Source organism: Artibeus jamaicensis, unplaced genomic scaffold (assembly GCF_021234435.1).
Source record: "Artibeus jamaicensis isolate MK-2021 breed Jamaican fruit bat unplaced genomic scaffold, CSHL_Jam_final contig_415, whole genome shotgun sequence".
Classification (NCBI taxonomy): domain Eukaryota; kingdom Metazoa; phylum Chordata; class Mammalia; order Chiroptera; family Phyllostomidae; genus Artibeus; species Artibeus jamaicensis.
In genome coordinates, this window is record NW_026521823.1 from 15,971,712 (window position 1) to 15,988,294 (window position 16,583).

The following is a 16,583-nucleotide window of genomic DNA, read 5'->3' on the forward strand; positions in this document are numbered from 1 at the left end:
AGGAGGTGATTAATTATTGCACTTCTGTTATTGAGTTCATGCACAGACTGTTGTGTTGCCTCTTTGTCTTAGTCTAGTGATGGAAGTCATTTTACAAAATAAAATGGATAATTGAAGCAAGAATTGGCTAAGAAAGATGTAAGTGATAATGCCGGAAGTGAAATTACAATAGAATCTCAGACTTCTATACTCAGATGGCTGGGGATAGCGTCTGGAACTTTAAATAACCCCACCCTCTACTTCAACTTCTAGGCTTCCTATACAAGCCTGAAGGCTTGCAGTCTGAGTTTGCTCTCAGTATCTCAAGGAATGCCCTTTGACAGATGTGCAGAAGGCCAGGTAATTGCTTGTGGTGGGGCATTGTAAACAGGTGCAGGGACTGCCCACTCTAGCTGTCACTAAATTAGAGTTGGGGCAAGGGAATGTGACATTGGCCCTAGGAATTTCATAGAAATGTGATGTAGAGGTCTATTTTTTCTATACAGGGCTTGGAAAATATTCCTGTAAAAATCCAAAGAGTGAAAAATAGTCATTGGGGACCTACATATGGGTCTCTGTTGCAGTGTGGTCATTATACGGTGAAAGGAGCTATAAACAATGGGTAGACAAATGAGTGACTCCCAATACAACTTTATGGTCATTGAAATTTGTATTTTATGAAATGCATATATTCACTAAATGCATCACGAAATATTATTCCCTATTTGATTTTTTCAACCATTATAATGTAAAAACCAAAGCCATATAAAACAGAGGGTAGGCTAGATATGGCCTTTGGGCCTTAGTTTGCCAACCCTTATTCTTCAAATACCAATAGAATATAAATAGTCAAAGAAAATGGCACGTAAAGTATGTTTATGGGTCAAAATAAAGTCAAAAGGTCTTCAATTTACAACAAAACAGGTCGAATTCCCAGATGTAAATCTGTATGTAATATTTCGGTTACCAGAGTGGCCTTTCCCAGCCAACCTTTATAAATGGCAACACCATGCCCTCATCCTGACTCCCCATTACCCCTTCTTTATATTTCACTCTACATTGCCATCACATGAACTATAATCACTTAACTGTTTGCCGATCATTTCCTGAAGATAATTTAAGCTACAACGGGCCAGGAGCTGTTTCTGTTTAGTTTACTAGCACCAAGAATGCTGACTGGGAACTAGTAGGTACTCAACAAAAGAGTGAGCTGATAACCTGGGGACCCAAGAAGTGCTGAGAAACCAGCAGGAGAAAGGATACAATTATGATTTAACTTCATAATTAATACTTTTAATGATTAAGACACAGATTAAAAAAACAAAATCGATTTTTTCTAATTCAGGAGAAAAGCAATGTTAGCAGAATTATCAGAAAGGCACATTTTCTAATCAACATGTGAGCACCCAAAAGTGATTTTAATCTAATAGAATTATAATTAGATTGCCAAATACATAAATCCATCATTTATTCGTGCCCATTATGTAGATGCAGACATTGGCATTGGTCACCTGTTGAGATTCCTATAAAGATTTCAATTAAGAGGAAATTTTATATATATATATATATATATATATATGTATATATGTGTGTGTGTGTGTGTGTATACACAATGAAAATACCTCCAACTAAAACCTTATGACAACAGACCAAATAAAGACTAAGAATAGTATATTACCTAAAAATGACACATCTGTATATTTGCTCTAAAATATACTTCATATCCTTATAATAAATAATAGCTGTTTTAAAATCTTTATCAGATAAAAATTAAACTAATACTGAATTATTGAATTTTGATATATATACCACTTAGAAAACAGAGCTAATATTTAAGGTTAAATTATAGGCATGTAATAAAAAGCAAAAGCTTTTTATAAGTGAACTTGTATTATTCATAAACAATAGCTAAAATTGATAATATTCCAGATGTCTATCAACAAGAAAATGAATAAACAGATTATTATTAAACAAGTAAAAGTAATAAACTCTTGATATACACAACAATATGAATGAATCACCAAAATATGTGTTGATTGATACCAATTAGATAAGACAACACAAAATGTGTGTTTATATTCAAATGAAGCTCAAGAATAGGTCAAACTAATTTAAATTGAAAAAAAAATTAGAGAATTTCTCTTGGGAGATGTTAGAGCCAGAAACTGAATAGAAAGGATATTAAGGAACTTTCTTGAGTAATAGCAATGTTATCTATCATGTTAAGTGTTTGAATTTTATATATATTATATATATGTGCATATATGTGTGCATTTATCTATCTATATCTATATCATCTATATCTATCTATACCTATTTGTCAAAACCCATAAAGGTACACTTAAGATTTCTTCATTTCTGCATTTCTACCTTGGCCAGTGTGACTCTGTTGATTGGGCATCATCCCTCCAAGTAGAAGTCACAGGTTAATTTCCCATCAAGGTAAATACCCAGGATGCAGGTTCAATCCCCAGACAGGTAGCTACGAGAAGGTAGCCAACTGATGTTTGTTGTCTTCCCTCTCCCCTCTATCTCCCTTTCTAAAAGCAAAAAAAAAAAAATGTACTCAGTGAAGATTTAAAAAATGTGCATTTCACTGTATGCAAATTTTATCTAAAAGCTCGAAATAATTTTGAAATTAGTTAATAACATGTATATCCACTGTTGTATATTTACCAAGATTTCAGTACATGTTCATAATTTGAATGACAGAAAATATTTTTAAAACTTTTTATTATACTACTATAGTTGTGCCATTTTTCTCCCCTCTATTCTTTTTCCACCCTGCATTGGCCCTCCCACCAGCATTCCCTGTCTCCACTTAGTTCATGTCTAGTTGTGGATAGTTATGAGTTTGTTGTCATTTTATTGTTCATAGTTTTTGATCTTCTCCTATTTCTTAGATAAGTCCCTTTAACATTTTATATAATAAGGGCTTGGTGATGATGAACTCCTTTAACTTGACCTTATCTGAGAAGCACTTTACTTGCCCTTCTATTCTAAATGATAGCTTTGCTGGATAGAGTAATCTTGGATGTAGGTCCTTGCCTTTCATGATTCAGATATTTCTTTCTTGCCCCTTCTTGCCTGTAAGGTTTCTTTTGAGAAATCAACTAGTAGTCTTTTGAGAACTCCATTGTAGGTAACTCTCTCCTCTTGCTGCTTAAGACAAAGCACATCATAATTAACTTATCCAAGATTAAATAAAGATAAGGAGAGAATCTTAAAAGCAGCAGAATCTTAAGATTCTCTCCTTGTCTTTAATCTTGGGTAAGTTAATTATGATGTGCCTTGTCTTACTCCTTGGGTCCAATTTTTTAAAACTCTCTGGGCTTTTTTCTTACATGATTCATTATATTCAACATTCTTGAATATTGTTTATATTGGTATAAAAGGCATTTACCTTACATAATATGGTGATTATTTATAGGAATGCTATTTATATGACTATATTACTGTCTCAGGTTACTGCTGAGTTCTCTGGTAGTCTTTTTGGTACCAAACATGTTAGAATGCATTGTAATATTGATAGGTTAGTCTCTTCTACTCTATCTAATTTAGTTATAGCAAATTTTACAGAAACAGAATATAATACTAAGAAAGCATAAAGTCTACTGCAATTTTAAATAACATTCTTGGATTGTACAGGCATTTCTCTGATTTCAAAGACTGTTTTCTCCACTAGGAACATCACCTGCTTTCAGAGACCTCTGGAGTTCACATCCGAATCGACCCTGTTAAGCCTTTCACTGAAGTCTGCTTGTGTCTTCTCTCCAGTGACATGCTCTCATTTCCCCACTGCCTATATCCCAGCCGTGAGGGATCTCTCTCTATTTTTGAAGATGTCATACTCCTGCAACTGTAAGCCTTCACATTCGATGCACCTCTTGTATGCAACTGACCAGGAAAACCACTCTACCATTCCAATAATGGGCTAAACTAATGCCTAGTAGTTATTTAGATTAAATCCTAGAAGAAAACATAGGCAGCAAAAATCTTGGACATGGCTCATAGCAATATTTTACATTTATATCTATAACTTAAGGAACAGAAAAGACAAAATAAACAAGTGGGGCTACATCAAACTAAAATATTTTTTCACAGCAAAGGAAATCATCAACAAAATAAAAAGATGACCCACAGAATGGGAGAACATATTTGCCAATATATCTGATAAGAGGTTAATACCCCAAATTTGTAAACAATTTGCAAAACTCAACAAGAAAAAATTCAAACAACTCAATTAAAAAATGAGCAAAGGATTTGAATAGACACTTCTCCAAGGAAGACATATAAATGGCTAATAGACATATGAAGATGCTCAACCTCACTGATCATCAGAGAAATGCAAACTAAAACAACAGTAAGATACAATCTCACACCTGTCAGAATGGCTATGGTGAATAAATCAGCAAACAACAAGTGCTGGCTAGAATGTGGAGCATGGGGAACCCTCCTGCATTGTTGGTGGGAATGCAGATTGGTGCAGCCACTGCAGAAAGCAGTATGGAGAGACCTTAAAAAATCAGAAATGGATCTGCCTTTTGACCCAGCAATCCCACTTTTGGCAATATAACCAAAGGAACCCAAATCACTAATTAAAAAAGGAAAACATAAGCAACCCTATATTCACTGCAGCATTATTTATAATCAGCAAGATATAGAAGCAGCCCAAGAGTCCATCGGTAGATGAGTGGATAAAACTATGAAATATCTACACAATATACTACTCAGCTGTAAAAAAAAAAAAAAAAGAAGAAGAAAGTTTTACCCTTTGGGAGAATATGGATGGACCTAGAGAACATTATGTTAGGTGAAATGAGCCAGGCAAAAAAAGACGATTATCATATGATTTCACTTATATGTGGAATACAATGAACAAACTGAACTAACAGGCAACATAGAGACAGACTCATAGATAGCAGGATGAGGTGATTGTAGGGGGTGGGGGGCATAAGGGAACCTAATAGTCATAAAAAATACAATACAAAATTATATTTAAAAATACACAGCATCAAACATTTCCCTTGTATTCCCTTAGTTTTTCTAGACTAGACTAAGTTCACTTCCGAACACTGTACCGATTGCTATTACAATTCCCTTCTTGTAACACTCATTTTGCTTATAAATGTTTGGCTTACTATTTGTTTTCACAGATTAACTTGGCAGCTTTGTGAGATAGAGGTCACATTTAAAGTGCTTACCATGGTCACAAGTTCTTAGCAGAGATCTTAGCCCAAAATAGGTGTGCAAAAGATTTGCATCATTATTGAATGCATACACATGTGAATATAAGAAGAAATGAGAGGTGAGAAGAGGGCACTGCTCTGAATTTTCATAATATTTACAGAAAATTGTACCCATGGTTTATCAGTCTCACGTGCTAGCATCTGGATCCCAGAGCTAAAACCAAAGGAAGTCTGCATAGCCCTTTCTAAGGCATAATAGAAACATATAAAAAATTTCAAAAAAATCACACTATTTTATATAAAAGGATATTGCATTGTATTATATTTATTGTTCTTCAAATTAGTCACACAAAGTTAATTTTTTGCTGATACATTTTTTAAAAATATTTTCATTCCCTTTGCCTCAATACTCTTCCAGAAAAGAGAACACAATTTTAAGATAAGATCTTAATGCGTTTGCAGAGATAACAGAAGTTAATAGGTTTGGAAATACTCTGTATGAAGGACAAGCACAATGGAAAATCAAGGCATCACCTTGGAAATGCCTGTTACTCTTTCATTACCTGAGATAGTGGGTTTCTATCATTTTGCTTCACCAAAGAAATACGTTTTCTGAGGTTTGGTATTAAGTGTTAGATTTTTACTTAAATTTATGAAATGTATTTAATATACAATTCTTGCAGGGCTAAGGATGTGGTAAGAATTCTTAAAGTTTCCTTCAAATAATTATTTTTTGTTTTATTTCTGATTTAATCAGGAAAACTTTTTAAACCTCGTCCATTATAACACTCTTTTAAGACTCTACCTTACTGGATAAGTGTATCAATACATTATTAGTATTATATACCTCTAAAATGAAAGATATCCATAATTCCTAAGAAAGTTCATTTTTAAAGAATTTCTTCAATCTCAAAAAACTACTGCGTGCTATTAAAGAAATTCAAATTCTGGCAAGAATTTTAACTAATAAGATTCCATATTCTCATGTTCTTTTGTGTTATAACAATTATATTAAATTCATCGGGTTTAAAAATTCAAATTAGTATGTGCTTTTGTTCTTTAATAGTATAGTGATTTTTGTACTAATATTAAATTATTGTTTATTTTTTAGTCTAGTCACAAGTTGAGCAGATTTAATCAATACTTTTATTCACTTACTTATTTTTAGAAGTTACGTGCACACAATCCAATATACCAATGATGTATTATAGAGGATGTACATTGGAAACCTAATTTTATTAGCCAAAGTAAGCCCAATAAATTCATTAAAATTTAAAAACATTATTTAAAAAGTTACCAAAAAATGTTAAGGGAAGATTTACAAATGAGATTTATTTTACCTTGGAATTCTTTCTGTAGAGTGCAGTGTTCTTTAAAAACAAATACCACTCACTGCTTTGTAAAGCGTGTGATTTTGCCACTGTGCTCTGTACTGGAGACAACTGCAGCACGGAACTGAATGTGGACTGTGGCTGGAAAAAATGCCACTCATTTGCCTTTAAAATTTGATAAGCATGTATAAAACTGTTGCTAATTTACAAAATGAGAGACTTTAGTGAATGTGTTTAGAAAGCCACTGGACATCAAGGTATTTACTTTTACAAGTAAAATCAGATAAAATGAAAATGTTACTGTGTTACAATAAACTTGGCGTGCTTCTACTCCAAGCAATGGCTAGGTATGTCACCTGGTGCAGGCTATCCGGTTATTTTTACTCTCATAAAGAAAACACGGATGCAGGTTAACATTTGCTTTTCCTAGTTTGAAACAAAACCTCTTTGCATTTTAGTATAATTCCTAGCAACTTTTTGGTCATATTTGTATACATTTTTTCCACCACTTTAAAAAAGAGGGTTTTAAATCACTACGTTTTTAAAAAAAATTTTAAATTTATTTATCTTTAGAAGGGAAGGGAAGGAGAGAAGGAGAGAAATATCAATGTGATCTTCTGGTTCACAGGCCCGTGCTCAATCCACTGAGCTACACTAGCCAGGTCACTATGTTTTTTTTGTTTGTTTGTTTGTTTTGAAAACTTCTGACATGTTCTCATAGAGTAGCAATTTTTCAACCTTTTTAAAATCTCATGGTATACATAAATTAACTAATAAAATTGTTTGGCACACTAAAATATATATTTTTTGACTATGTGACAAAAATTAGTTATAATTTTGACTCATTTGTACCAGATAGCTATTGTGTTGGCTGTTTTCAGTTTGTTTGTACTTGACAATTTAAAGGAAAAGAATCAATGATCCTGATCAAATAGTCAGGTACTGCATGTTTTTAAAATTCAGGTAGCACACCAGTGTGACTTCTGCGGCACATCAGTTAAAACTGCTGTCTTACAGCAATAACACACGTTTGGGAAAGAGAAATAGAGGGGAGAGGAAGGCAGGGAAGGAGCAAGAGGAAGAGGTAGAAAGATTAATGCCATTTTTATGGTTCTTCTTTTTTAAAGACTTTATTTATTCATTTCTAGACAGACGAGAAGGGAGAGAGAAAGAGAAGGAGAGAAACGTCAGTGTGTGGTTGTCTCTCAAATGGCTCCAACTGGGGACCTGGTCTGCAACCTATGTATGTGCCCCTGTTTGGGAATTGAACCAGTGACCCTTCTGTTCTCAGTCTGGTGCTCAATCCACTGAACTACATTGGCCAGGGTCATTTTCCTGGTTCTTAAGCCCCACATTATTTATACTTTTTAAACTTATAGTTATGCTAGTGTTCATTTAATGTGATAAATACAAGAAATTAATATCCTAATAAATAGGAGTTAGACTTTTCAAAAGATTAAACTATTAAAAGTATCTAATAGCTACAAGGTATGGGAGGGGACCCCCAAAAAACAGAATTATCTTCTGGAGTGTGGGTCTCTTATAGTACAGGCTTCCCTTGCTATGCGAGTGTTATATGAACTAAACTAAACTGTATCAGTGTACCAGCTGGTGGTGTTGGGAGAGGCTGCATTTGGCTTCCATGTATTTTTCATGCAGACTCTTTCCATTTACCCATTTCCTGATGCATGACTTATGAGTGCACCTGCCCACACCATGCTGAGTGTTCAGCAATTTCTTACCAAAACCAGCATGGCCCCCATATCTCACCCTCCCTATTCTCCCAATCTTGCCCCAAGCAACTTCGTTTACTTTCCCTGGTTGAAAAAAAGTCCTTAGGGTGAAACGTTTTGCTGGTGTGGAAGAGGTAAAACTCAAAGCAGCAAAGCATTAAAAGGCATCAAAATTGATCAATTCAAAAACTTTTGAGCAGTGGAAGAAACATTTCCACAGGTACATCAAACAGGCTACTTTGGTGGTGACTAAAGTTTAAACATGTAAGAAAAAATACACCATTTTTTATAAATAAGTTTCATTTTTGGGTCCTCCTTATATGCTTATCAAGACCAAAATGGAAATGAGTCATTTTTATTAATGATATTAAATTATTTTTATTTACATAAATTATTAGCTACTATTTGGGATTTTACTTCACAGTGGCTGAAGTTGGTTTTCTTGTTTCTCTTTCATAACAAAGCTCCTTTAATGAATGGAATAGGTGATCACAATCTGTTGTTGCCAACTGCACTTTTTACATGAGCATTAAATATATTATAGATGATTGTATCATTTATTAGACTCAAAGACATGATATGTATTATTTGTCTTCTGTACTTGTTTAAGAAAATTAAGACCCAATTAAGAAAGGCTGAAGAAAAAATATTAATGGAGATTTTTTTCCACCAATAAATGTAAGAACAAAATCATGGAGTAAATGTGTTGAATTTTTAAAGAAAACATTCACTTTCTTTTGAAGGGTAAATTTGTAAAAATAATTAAATTAATAAATTATAACTTCCACAATTCAATGCTCAGTTACAATGGTCTATTTACTGGACTGGTGTCTGTATGAAATTTTAAACTCTTCACAAACAGAAGGTCTCTTCATAATATTACCTTCAGTGAGAAAATACATGACATATTCCTTTTCCATTACTTAGCATGGAAATATAGTTCTCAATATATCTAAAAATCATCTGGCCAGTGTTTTCTAAGTGCTTTAAATCTTCCTTTTGATTTCCTGTGAAATCTTATAGCTGATACATACGAGATAAAGGACTTAAAGATGAATAAGAAGCACAGACAGCAACTACAGACTGAAAATCAGAGGCGTTCTTATCATTATCCCCTTAATCTTAAATCTTAGTGGATAAAATTAAGTTTCTGTGATGCTTGTTGGCACTATGCAGATTCCAGTATTAAAACTGTATCATGGTATATGATACAGCACGTGTATTACATATAGATCTAAAACTATATACCTTTGTTGTTATCCATCCCTCCTACAGCATACAGAGTTCCCACTGTGGATTTCCTAGGTTTCGTTCTTGGACTTTGCATTAATGTTCTTCTTTCTGGCAATAGATGATATTTCATTGCTTCCAGAATCAACTTCTGGCATTCCAGATCATTCTTAAATAATGCATGGTTTTCTAGGTCAGCCAATATCTGTAAATAACACACAATCACTGTTAATAATGTTTTATAAAAATAAGCATATGATATCAGTAGTTAAAATTAGAAGCTTAAAGTCTATGACATCACCCCTTTATTGAGAGGTTTACAGAATGAAAAAAGAACTAATTATATTGACAAATAAATATAAGTGAAATGCATGCCTTTTAAGAAAACCAGAATAGAAGTTATTTTCAATTCAATATTATTTATTATTTTACTACATATAATATAAAGGAACTTCTAGAGATTTTTTCATTTTTTTTATGCAAGTCCTTTATAAATCAAATATAGTTGCCTATGTTGACCATAAATAAACATGTTAGGTGAAGAAAGTTAAAAAGTTACTTTCAACAAATTAGGTCATAATTCAGTCATAAATACAGGGCAGGACTAAAAGTAGGTTTATAGTTGTTAGTATAGAAAATAATAATCAGTAGATAATAATATAACAATAAACTATTTTATATACTTATAACTGTAAACCTACTTTTACCCACCCTGTATTTATGTGCTTACTTTAACATCGTCTAGATATAGTTTAAGTGCTTTCAGATTAGGGAAAAACTCAATAAAAATGAAAGCAAGGCAAAGAGAGTCTCTGATAATGGGACCAAGAAATTTTTTTCAAAACTCCAGCCTCTGAGAGGACAACAGAGTCAGAGTAACCATTTGAAGCTACAGTACGTCTCTTTTGTCTACATCAGGTTTTCCTCCCCACAAATTCTCCTGTGTGCGTTTCTTTAAACACATCTATAGTATGCTTTATTTTCTTCTTCTGCTGCTGCTTAATGGATAAAATTACATTCTCTTTTTTCTAGATCCTTTCTGTATCACATTCTCTTTCTTAATGAATCAATGTGTCATTTTGAGTGACAGAAATCTGTCACATAGATTTACAAAATGAATAACAAATAAGAAAAACTCAATATTGGCTCACTGACTGTTTCTCCTACATTGGTAAGAAATTGTACCACATTTGAATGCTAATGTATACTGAGCGAGTAAAATTATATGATGGCAGCATATAATTAAATAATTAATTTTAACGTTATAATTTAACCTCAAGTAAATTTATTTAATATTGTAGTACATAAACTACTGTTGGAGGTATCAGAAACAGAATATAAGGAACATATAAGTTGTGGTAAAAATAAAAAGAATTACTCTGAGACTGAATAGAAACATAATATATTACAGTTAAAAGATGCTTAGAATATGGAAGGGAAGATGTTTAATGAAGTCCAGACTACGTTCTACTTCATGTATTCTAAGCCAAGCTGCCTTCCTACTCATTTTCGTTCTGAATACTAAATAAGAAAAAAAGAATAGACAATGGTGCAGTGATTAAGAAAAAAACAACTCATAGACACAGGCAACAGTATAGTGATTACCAGAGGGAAAGGGGGATGGGGTGATGTAGAAAAAGGTACAGGGTGAATTAACAGTGGTAGAAGGAGACTTGACTTGGTGTAGTGAATGCACAACACACCATAGAGATGATTATTATAGAACTCTACATCGGAACACTAATAATTTTATAAACCACTCTTGGGTATTTGCATGTCGAAATACAAAATACTTAATTTTCTTAAATCTAAGCACTATTCTTCCCTTAAAAAGAAAAATAATGAGCCTTTAAAATGATACATTTATATATATGTTTGAAGTTGGCTCCCATCAATTCACTTTTTTTCTTTCTCTATTTTTCAACTTTTATGGGAAAATTTGGGATTAGTTGATCATAGGAAAAGAACAACAGCCACAAAAAAACCCTGTCCTTTTATTAGGAGCATACTCTAGAAATATCCAGGTAAATGGTTAACAAATTCTAAATAAAAGAGAAAAATTAGAAAAATACAAAGATATGTGCTTCTTTTCCATGTTTATCCTGTAAAACTGTAATTCACAATTAAAATGCCTAACTGGGAGTTTGGGTAATAACTTAAGTTTTAGATAAACAGATTCATGGCAGCTGTAAATATCTTTAAATTTTTGATATATGAACACAAAGTGTCATTTACAATAATAAGATTTTATACACTATTCTTATTATTTAGATAATTCTTTAATTAGATTTGATTAGTTTTACCTTAAAATGAACTGTATGCCTTCTTGATATTATTATCCACAAAAAATTTTAGCACAATATTTTAATATATATAACATAAATTTAATTCCTCATATTTTAAACTTTAGAAAATGTATATGTTAGTTGTATGGACTAAATAAGCAATAATTAATTTAATACATAGTTTACAAATACAAAAATACATAATTGTTGAAATAAAAGTTCACTAAATTATTCTTCTGTAATGGTTTCATCTTGTGACTTCTTGTAGTGCTAGAAAAAAAAAACATTGTGTTGGCTTAAATTATAAGTTTTACTTCCTTGGACATTTTAAGATAATAGACTAATATTAAATTGATTAATTAATAATAATTTTGGATTTTAAGTTAAAATTTACTAACATCAGTCACTAAAATATTTCTAAATTTATCTGGTTTCTTATATCTATATAAATATAAATAAACAGAATATGCAACATATTTAAATGTTAGTTTATATGATAAAATTTGTCAAAATGAAATAAAATGTGGTTTTTTTTGACAAATAATAGGATTTGTTTTCCTGTGTCTAGTTTCCTGTGGCTGAAAAACAAATGTTATTCAGGTTAAATTATACCATTAATACAAAAAAAAACACTAAGAACTAAGAATATGCAAACAAAATAAAATATTATTGTTTCTTAAGAAAGATGTTATGTTTTAATAAATTCAATAACATGACACATGAATTCAAGATAAAACTAAAGTTCTTTGTTTCAATATATCTGGTTGTATTTTGCTCACTCATTCGTTTTGTTGATTAGGTACCACTTATAGGTGAAATCATATGGTGTTTGTCTTTGATCACCTGGCTTATATCACTTAGCATAAGGCTTTTCTTATGGAAAGTAGTATGGGCTCAAGGGTGGGAGGCAGGGATGGCAGAGGCTCATGCTGGAGTGAAAATGCAGACAATTGTACTTGGACAACAATAAAAATAAACAAATAAATAAAGCTAAAGTTAAAAAACATTAATTTTATGATATATTTAAATAGCTAAGTATATATATATATGTCTAAACACATACATGCAAAGATATATAAGGGTACTTCAAATTTTATATAATTTATAAGTATTTATGGAAAAATACCAGATCCCATAAAAATAAAATATCAGAGTACAGTCACCTCTAAATACCTAGGTGTGTAATACTTCCAAGTAATGTTTAAAGAAAAATTAATTGCTCCATCCCCACAGAAGTTACTTAATGAAAATATACTATAAATCATCTAAAAGTATGACAAGGAAGATACACAAAGTTGAAATTTTAATATTTTTATAAAATGACCAAGATATTGTATATTAAAGTAATATTTTTCATTTTACTAAGAAACCATTGTGTAATAAACAATGTCATACTCTTAATCATTTGACAAAGTTCTTTATTTTGAAAGACACTGAATTCTTCATAGGGACTGTTACTTATTATTGTGTGATTTCAAATTATTACTTGTATATATGTCTTGCTTATAATAGTATGATTTGTATCTGTATTTCAGCTCCCTGACAACATTCTTAGGATTATTTTTCCATTCCAAAGTAATGCACAAATTCAAAATAATAGGAAGGTTAAGCTGACTTTTAAATTTGTCTTTAGATTTTCTGTAATGATCCATGATTAACAGAAATGTTGCTCCTTCATATACAATGAAAGGCAGTTTTTTAAATTATTCAATTTTTATTTTTGATTTACTTATTTTTAAAATTTATTTATTTAATTGTTGTTCAAGTACAGTTTTCTGTCTGTTACTCCCATCCCAGCCCACCCCCCTAGTGTTCCCCACCTCCCTCCCATTTTCACCCCTGTTAGTTTTTGTCCATGTGTCCCTTATTTTATTTCCTGTAAATCCTTCCCTTTTTCCCCTGAAATCTCCTTCCTTCTCCCCTCTGGTCACTGTCAGTCTGTTCTCTATTTGAGTATCTCTGGTTATATTTTGCTTGTTTGTTTGTTTTGTTGTTTAGGTTCCCATTGAAGGTGAGATCATATGGTATTTGTCTTTCAACACCTGCCTTATTTCATTCAGCATGATGCTTTCCAGTTCCATTCATGCTGTTGAAAAGGGTAGTAGCTCCTTTCTTTCTGCTGCATAGAATTCCATTGTGTAAATGTACCATAGCCATTTACTGATGGGCACCTAGGTTGCTTCCAGCTCTTGGCTATTGTAAATTGTGCTGCTATGAACATTGTGGTGCATAGGTTCTTTTGGATTGGTGTTTCAGGGTTCTTAGGATATAATTCTAGCAGTGGAATTGCTGGGTCAAAAGGCAGATTAATTTTTACTTTTCTTAGAAAATTCCATACTGTTTTCCATAGTGGTTTAATTTGGTGTGTTTACATATAGATACTCCTCACACTTCAGTTTTCCAAGAATATTTAGATGTATACATTTCAATTGCTGGCAATATATCGAAAATTATAACTCTGAAACTATTGCTTCATAAAAAGGGAATTTGTTACTCAAGTAGCTAGATTTTGCATTGTTTTTCCACAATCCAAATGAGAAAATAAAATAAATTTTCATATAATTAAAAAATTGTCTTCTTTTTCTATAATTTACCTTGAGATATCCTTTTTCTATAATTTACCTTAAGATGTCAAAGAAATTATTCTCATGAATAGAATCTTTGTCATGATGCTCTGCACTAATTTGCATATATAGATACTTAACATTGTAAATAACTCTTTTCTTATCAGGAGCAAACAAAAGCAAATTCATAGATTAACTTGTGCTACGAAACCTAGTCTTATTACATTAAGGACATACAAGTTTAATTTTATATAAAAGTCAGAAATATTTGCATTATAAAAATTATCAATATACAGCAACATACTCCTATAAATAAGAAAATATCTATTATAAGCTGATTCCTAAATAAGATTAATACTGCATAAATAAATGTATAATTTGAAAGGCAAAGTAACTAGCAGAATATGTACAAAACAAGCAACACACCTATACCTTCTATCTGGTCAGGGAATCCACTGAAAAAATGCAATGCAATATTGAATAAACACATAATGAAAGATAAATTTAAACTTATTATGGACCAAAGAAAGTATTGCTTCTTCTTATACTATATCCTTGGGCTCTCAAGGTCATGAAAACATTCTCATATTCCTATGAATGTGGCAAAATTTCAGATACTCCGTATTATTACATAATACTTCAGGCTTGTTTTGCTACTGGGTGCTGGGCTAAAAAATCAACTCACAAGATTTGAATCTATAAAACAAATTTGAGTTCTATTAGAAGTGACAGTTCTTAGAAAACAAGTGCCAGTTTCATATCTATTCTTTCAAGTTTTTTTGTTTGGCAGAATGAATAAGATAAATGATTAAATACTGTATTGCAGTAAGCTGCAGGAAAATGTTTTTCTACTTCAACATCTTTAAATAAGTCTGGTACAAATAAAATATTTTCAGGTATTTTTGAGCAGTTTCTAAGACATTCCACAGAGAAACAATGATTATATGTAACCTCAATGTTAAGTAGCCTGTTTATTAACGTCAAGGGCTGGTGAAAAGAGAAAGTTCAGTTATCCAAGCATTTACTAACAATACAATAAATGGTGAAGTCATAGGTAGGGCTGCCTCACTTCACAAGACAAAGCATACACTAGAAAAGTTTTCTGTATATCTACTCCTTTTCAGATTGATTTTCAAAGAATTAGAGAGAAGAAAATGGACTAGTGAACTGAAAACTTGACAATCTGTTAGTTGGTTCACCAACACTGACAACATTTCCTCAGTTACTACTTGTCTCTGATGCGACGGGAACACTGTAACCTTGCACAGAGGGAAAATAGGTCAGCTGTAGCCAGACTCTCAGTCTGCAGCCTGAAAGGAACTCATCAAAATGAATAGAAAGATCCTCACACTATACTTAAAGTCCTATTAAGATTAGGTGAAATAAATTTGGGGGAAAAATAGTATCATGAAATTTAAGAGACTGAAAATTTTTTTGTTCATTTTACTGGTATAACCACTACTCTGGCTAAATTATTTCAGAATATTATTTATATATTAAATAAATGAGAAAAGTATGTATAATAGAGTTTTTTAATGTTCATTTTTAATGCTATCATTTCAAAAGGAAAACACCAATTACTGACAAGCTAAGGCTTGTATCAGGTACAGATGAATGATTCCTGCTAAAGTGTTTCTAAGAGAAGAACGGTCTAGAAATAAAGAGTACATTCATTAATTTTATTCTGAACACAGAAGTATTTCATTGCCTTAAGATGAAAAGTAATTGGCTAAGTAGACAGCAGAGAAGAGTAATGACATAATCAAAACAAGTAGAGATTATAAAATGAACTGAAATAGTTATTCTTAGCAACAAATGAAATGGGTTTTATGCTTCTTTATTGTTTTTCAATTACAGTTGTCCCAATTTTTCCCCAGTGACTTTCCCCTGACCCACCCCCTGTCCCCCACTCCCTCAGTCAATCCCCACCCTGCTCCCCATTACCATGGGTCTTTTATACATATTCCTTGGCTCAACCCTTCCCCTTCTTTCATTATTCCCATCTTCCGGCTCCCGTCGCTGTTAGTTTGCTCCTTATTTCCTGTCTCCGGTTCTATTTTGCTTGTTTGTTTGTTTTGTTCATTAGGTTCCACTTATAGGAGAGATCATATGGTATTTGTCTTTTGCCACCTGGCTTAGTATAATTTATGATTAACTTTTATTTATTTAATAAGTGTTTGCAGCCTCATAGATATTTTTCGAAAGCTCAATTTTTTAAAAAACTGAAATAAGTGACCCTTTTCTCCGTTTCAACATTACCCTGAACCTGAAA

General features: G+C 32.1%; 1 protein-coding gene across 2 annotated transcripts in view; it reads right to left on the minus strand.

Annotated features, from left to right (window-relative positions):
* The window catches only part of KLHL1 (kelch like family member 1), a 326,182-nt gene that overhangs the window by 70,816 nt on the left and 238,783 nt on the right, over positions 1-16,583 (minus strand). For both annotated transcript variants that reach the window (XM_053665578.1, XM_053665576.1), the window contains one exon: positions 9,481-9,667. In XM_053665578.1, coding sequence (XP_053521553.1) covers positions 9,481-9,667 — 187 coding nt within the window. The remainder of the gene's footprint in view (positions 1-9,480; positions 9,668-16,583) is intronic.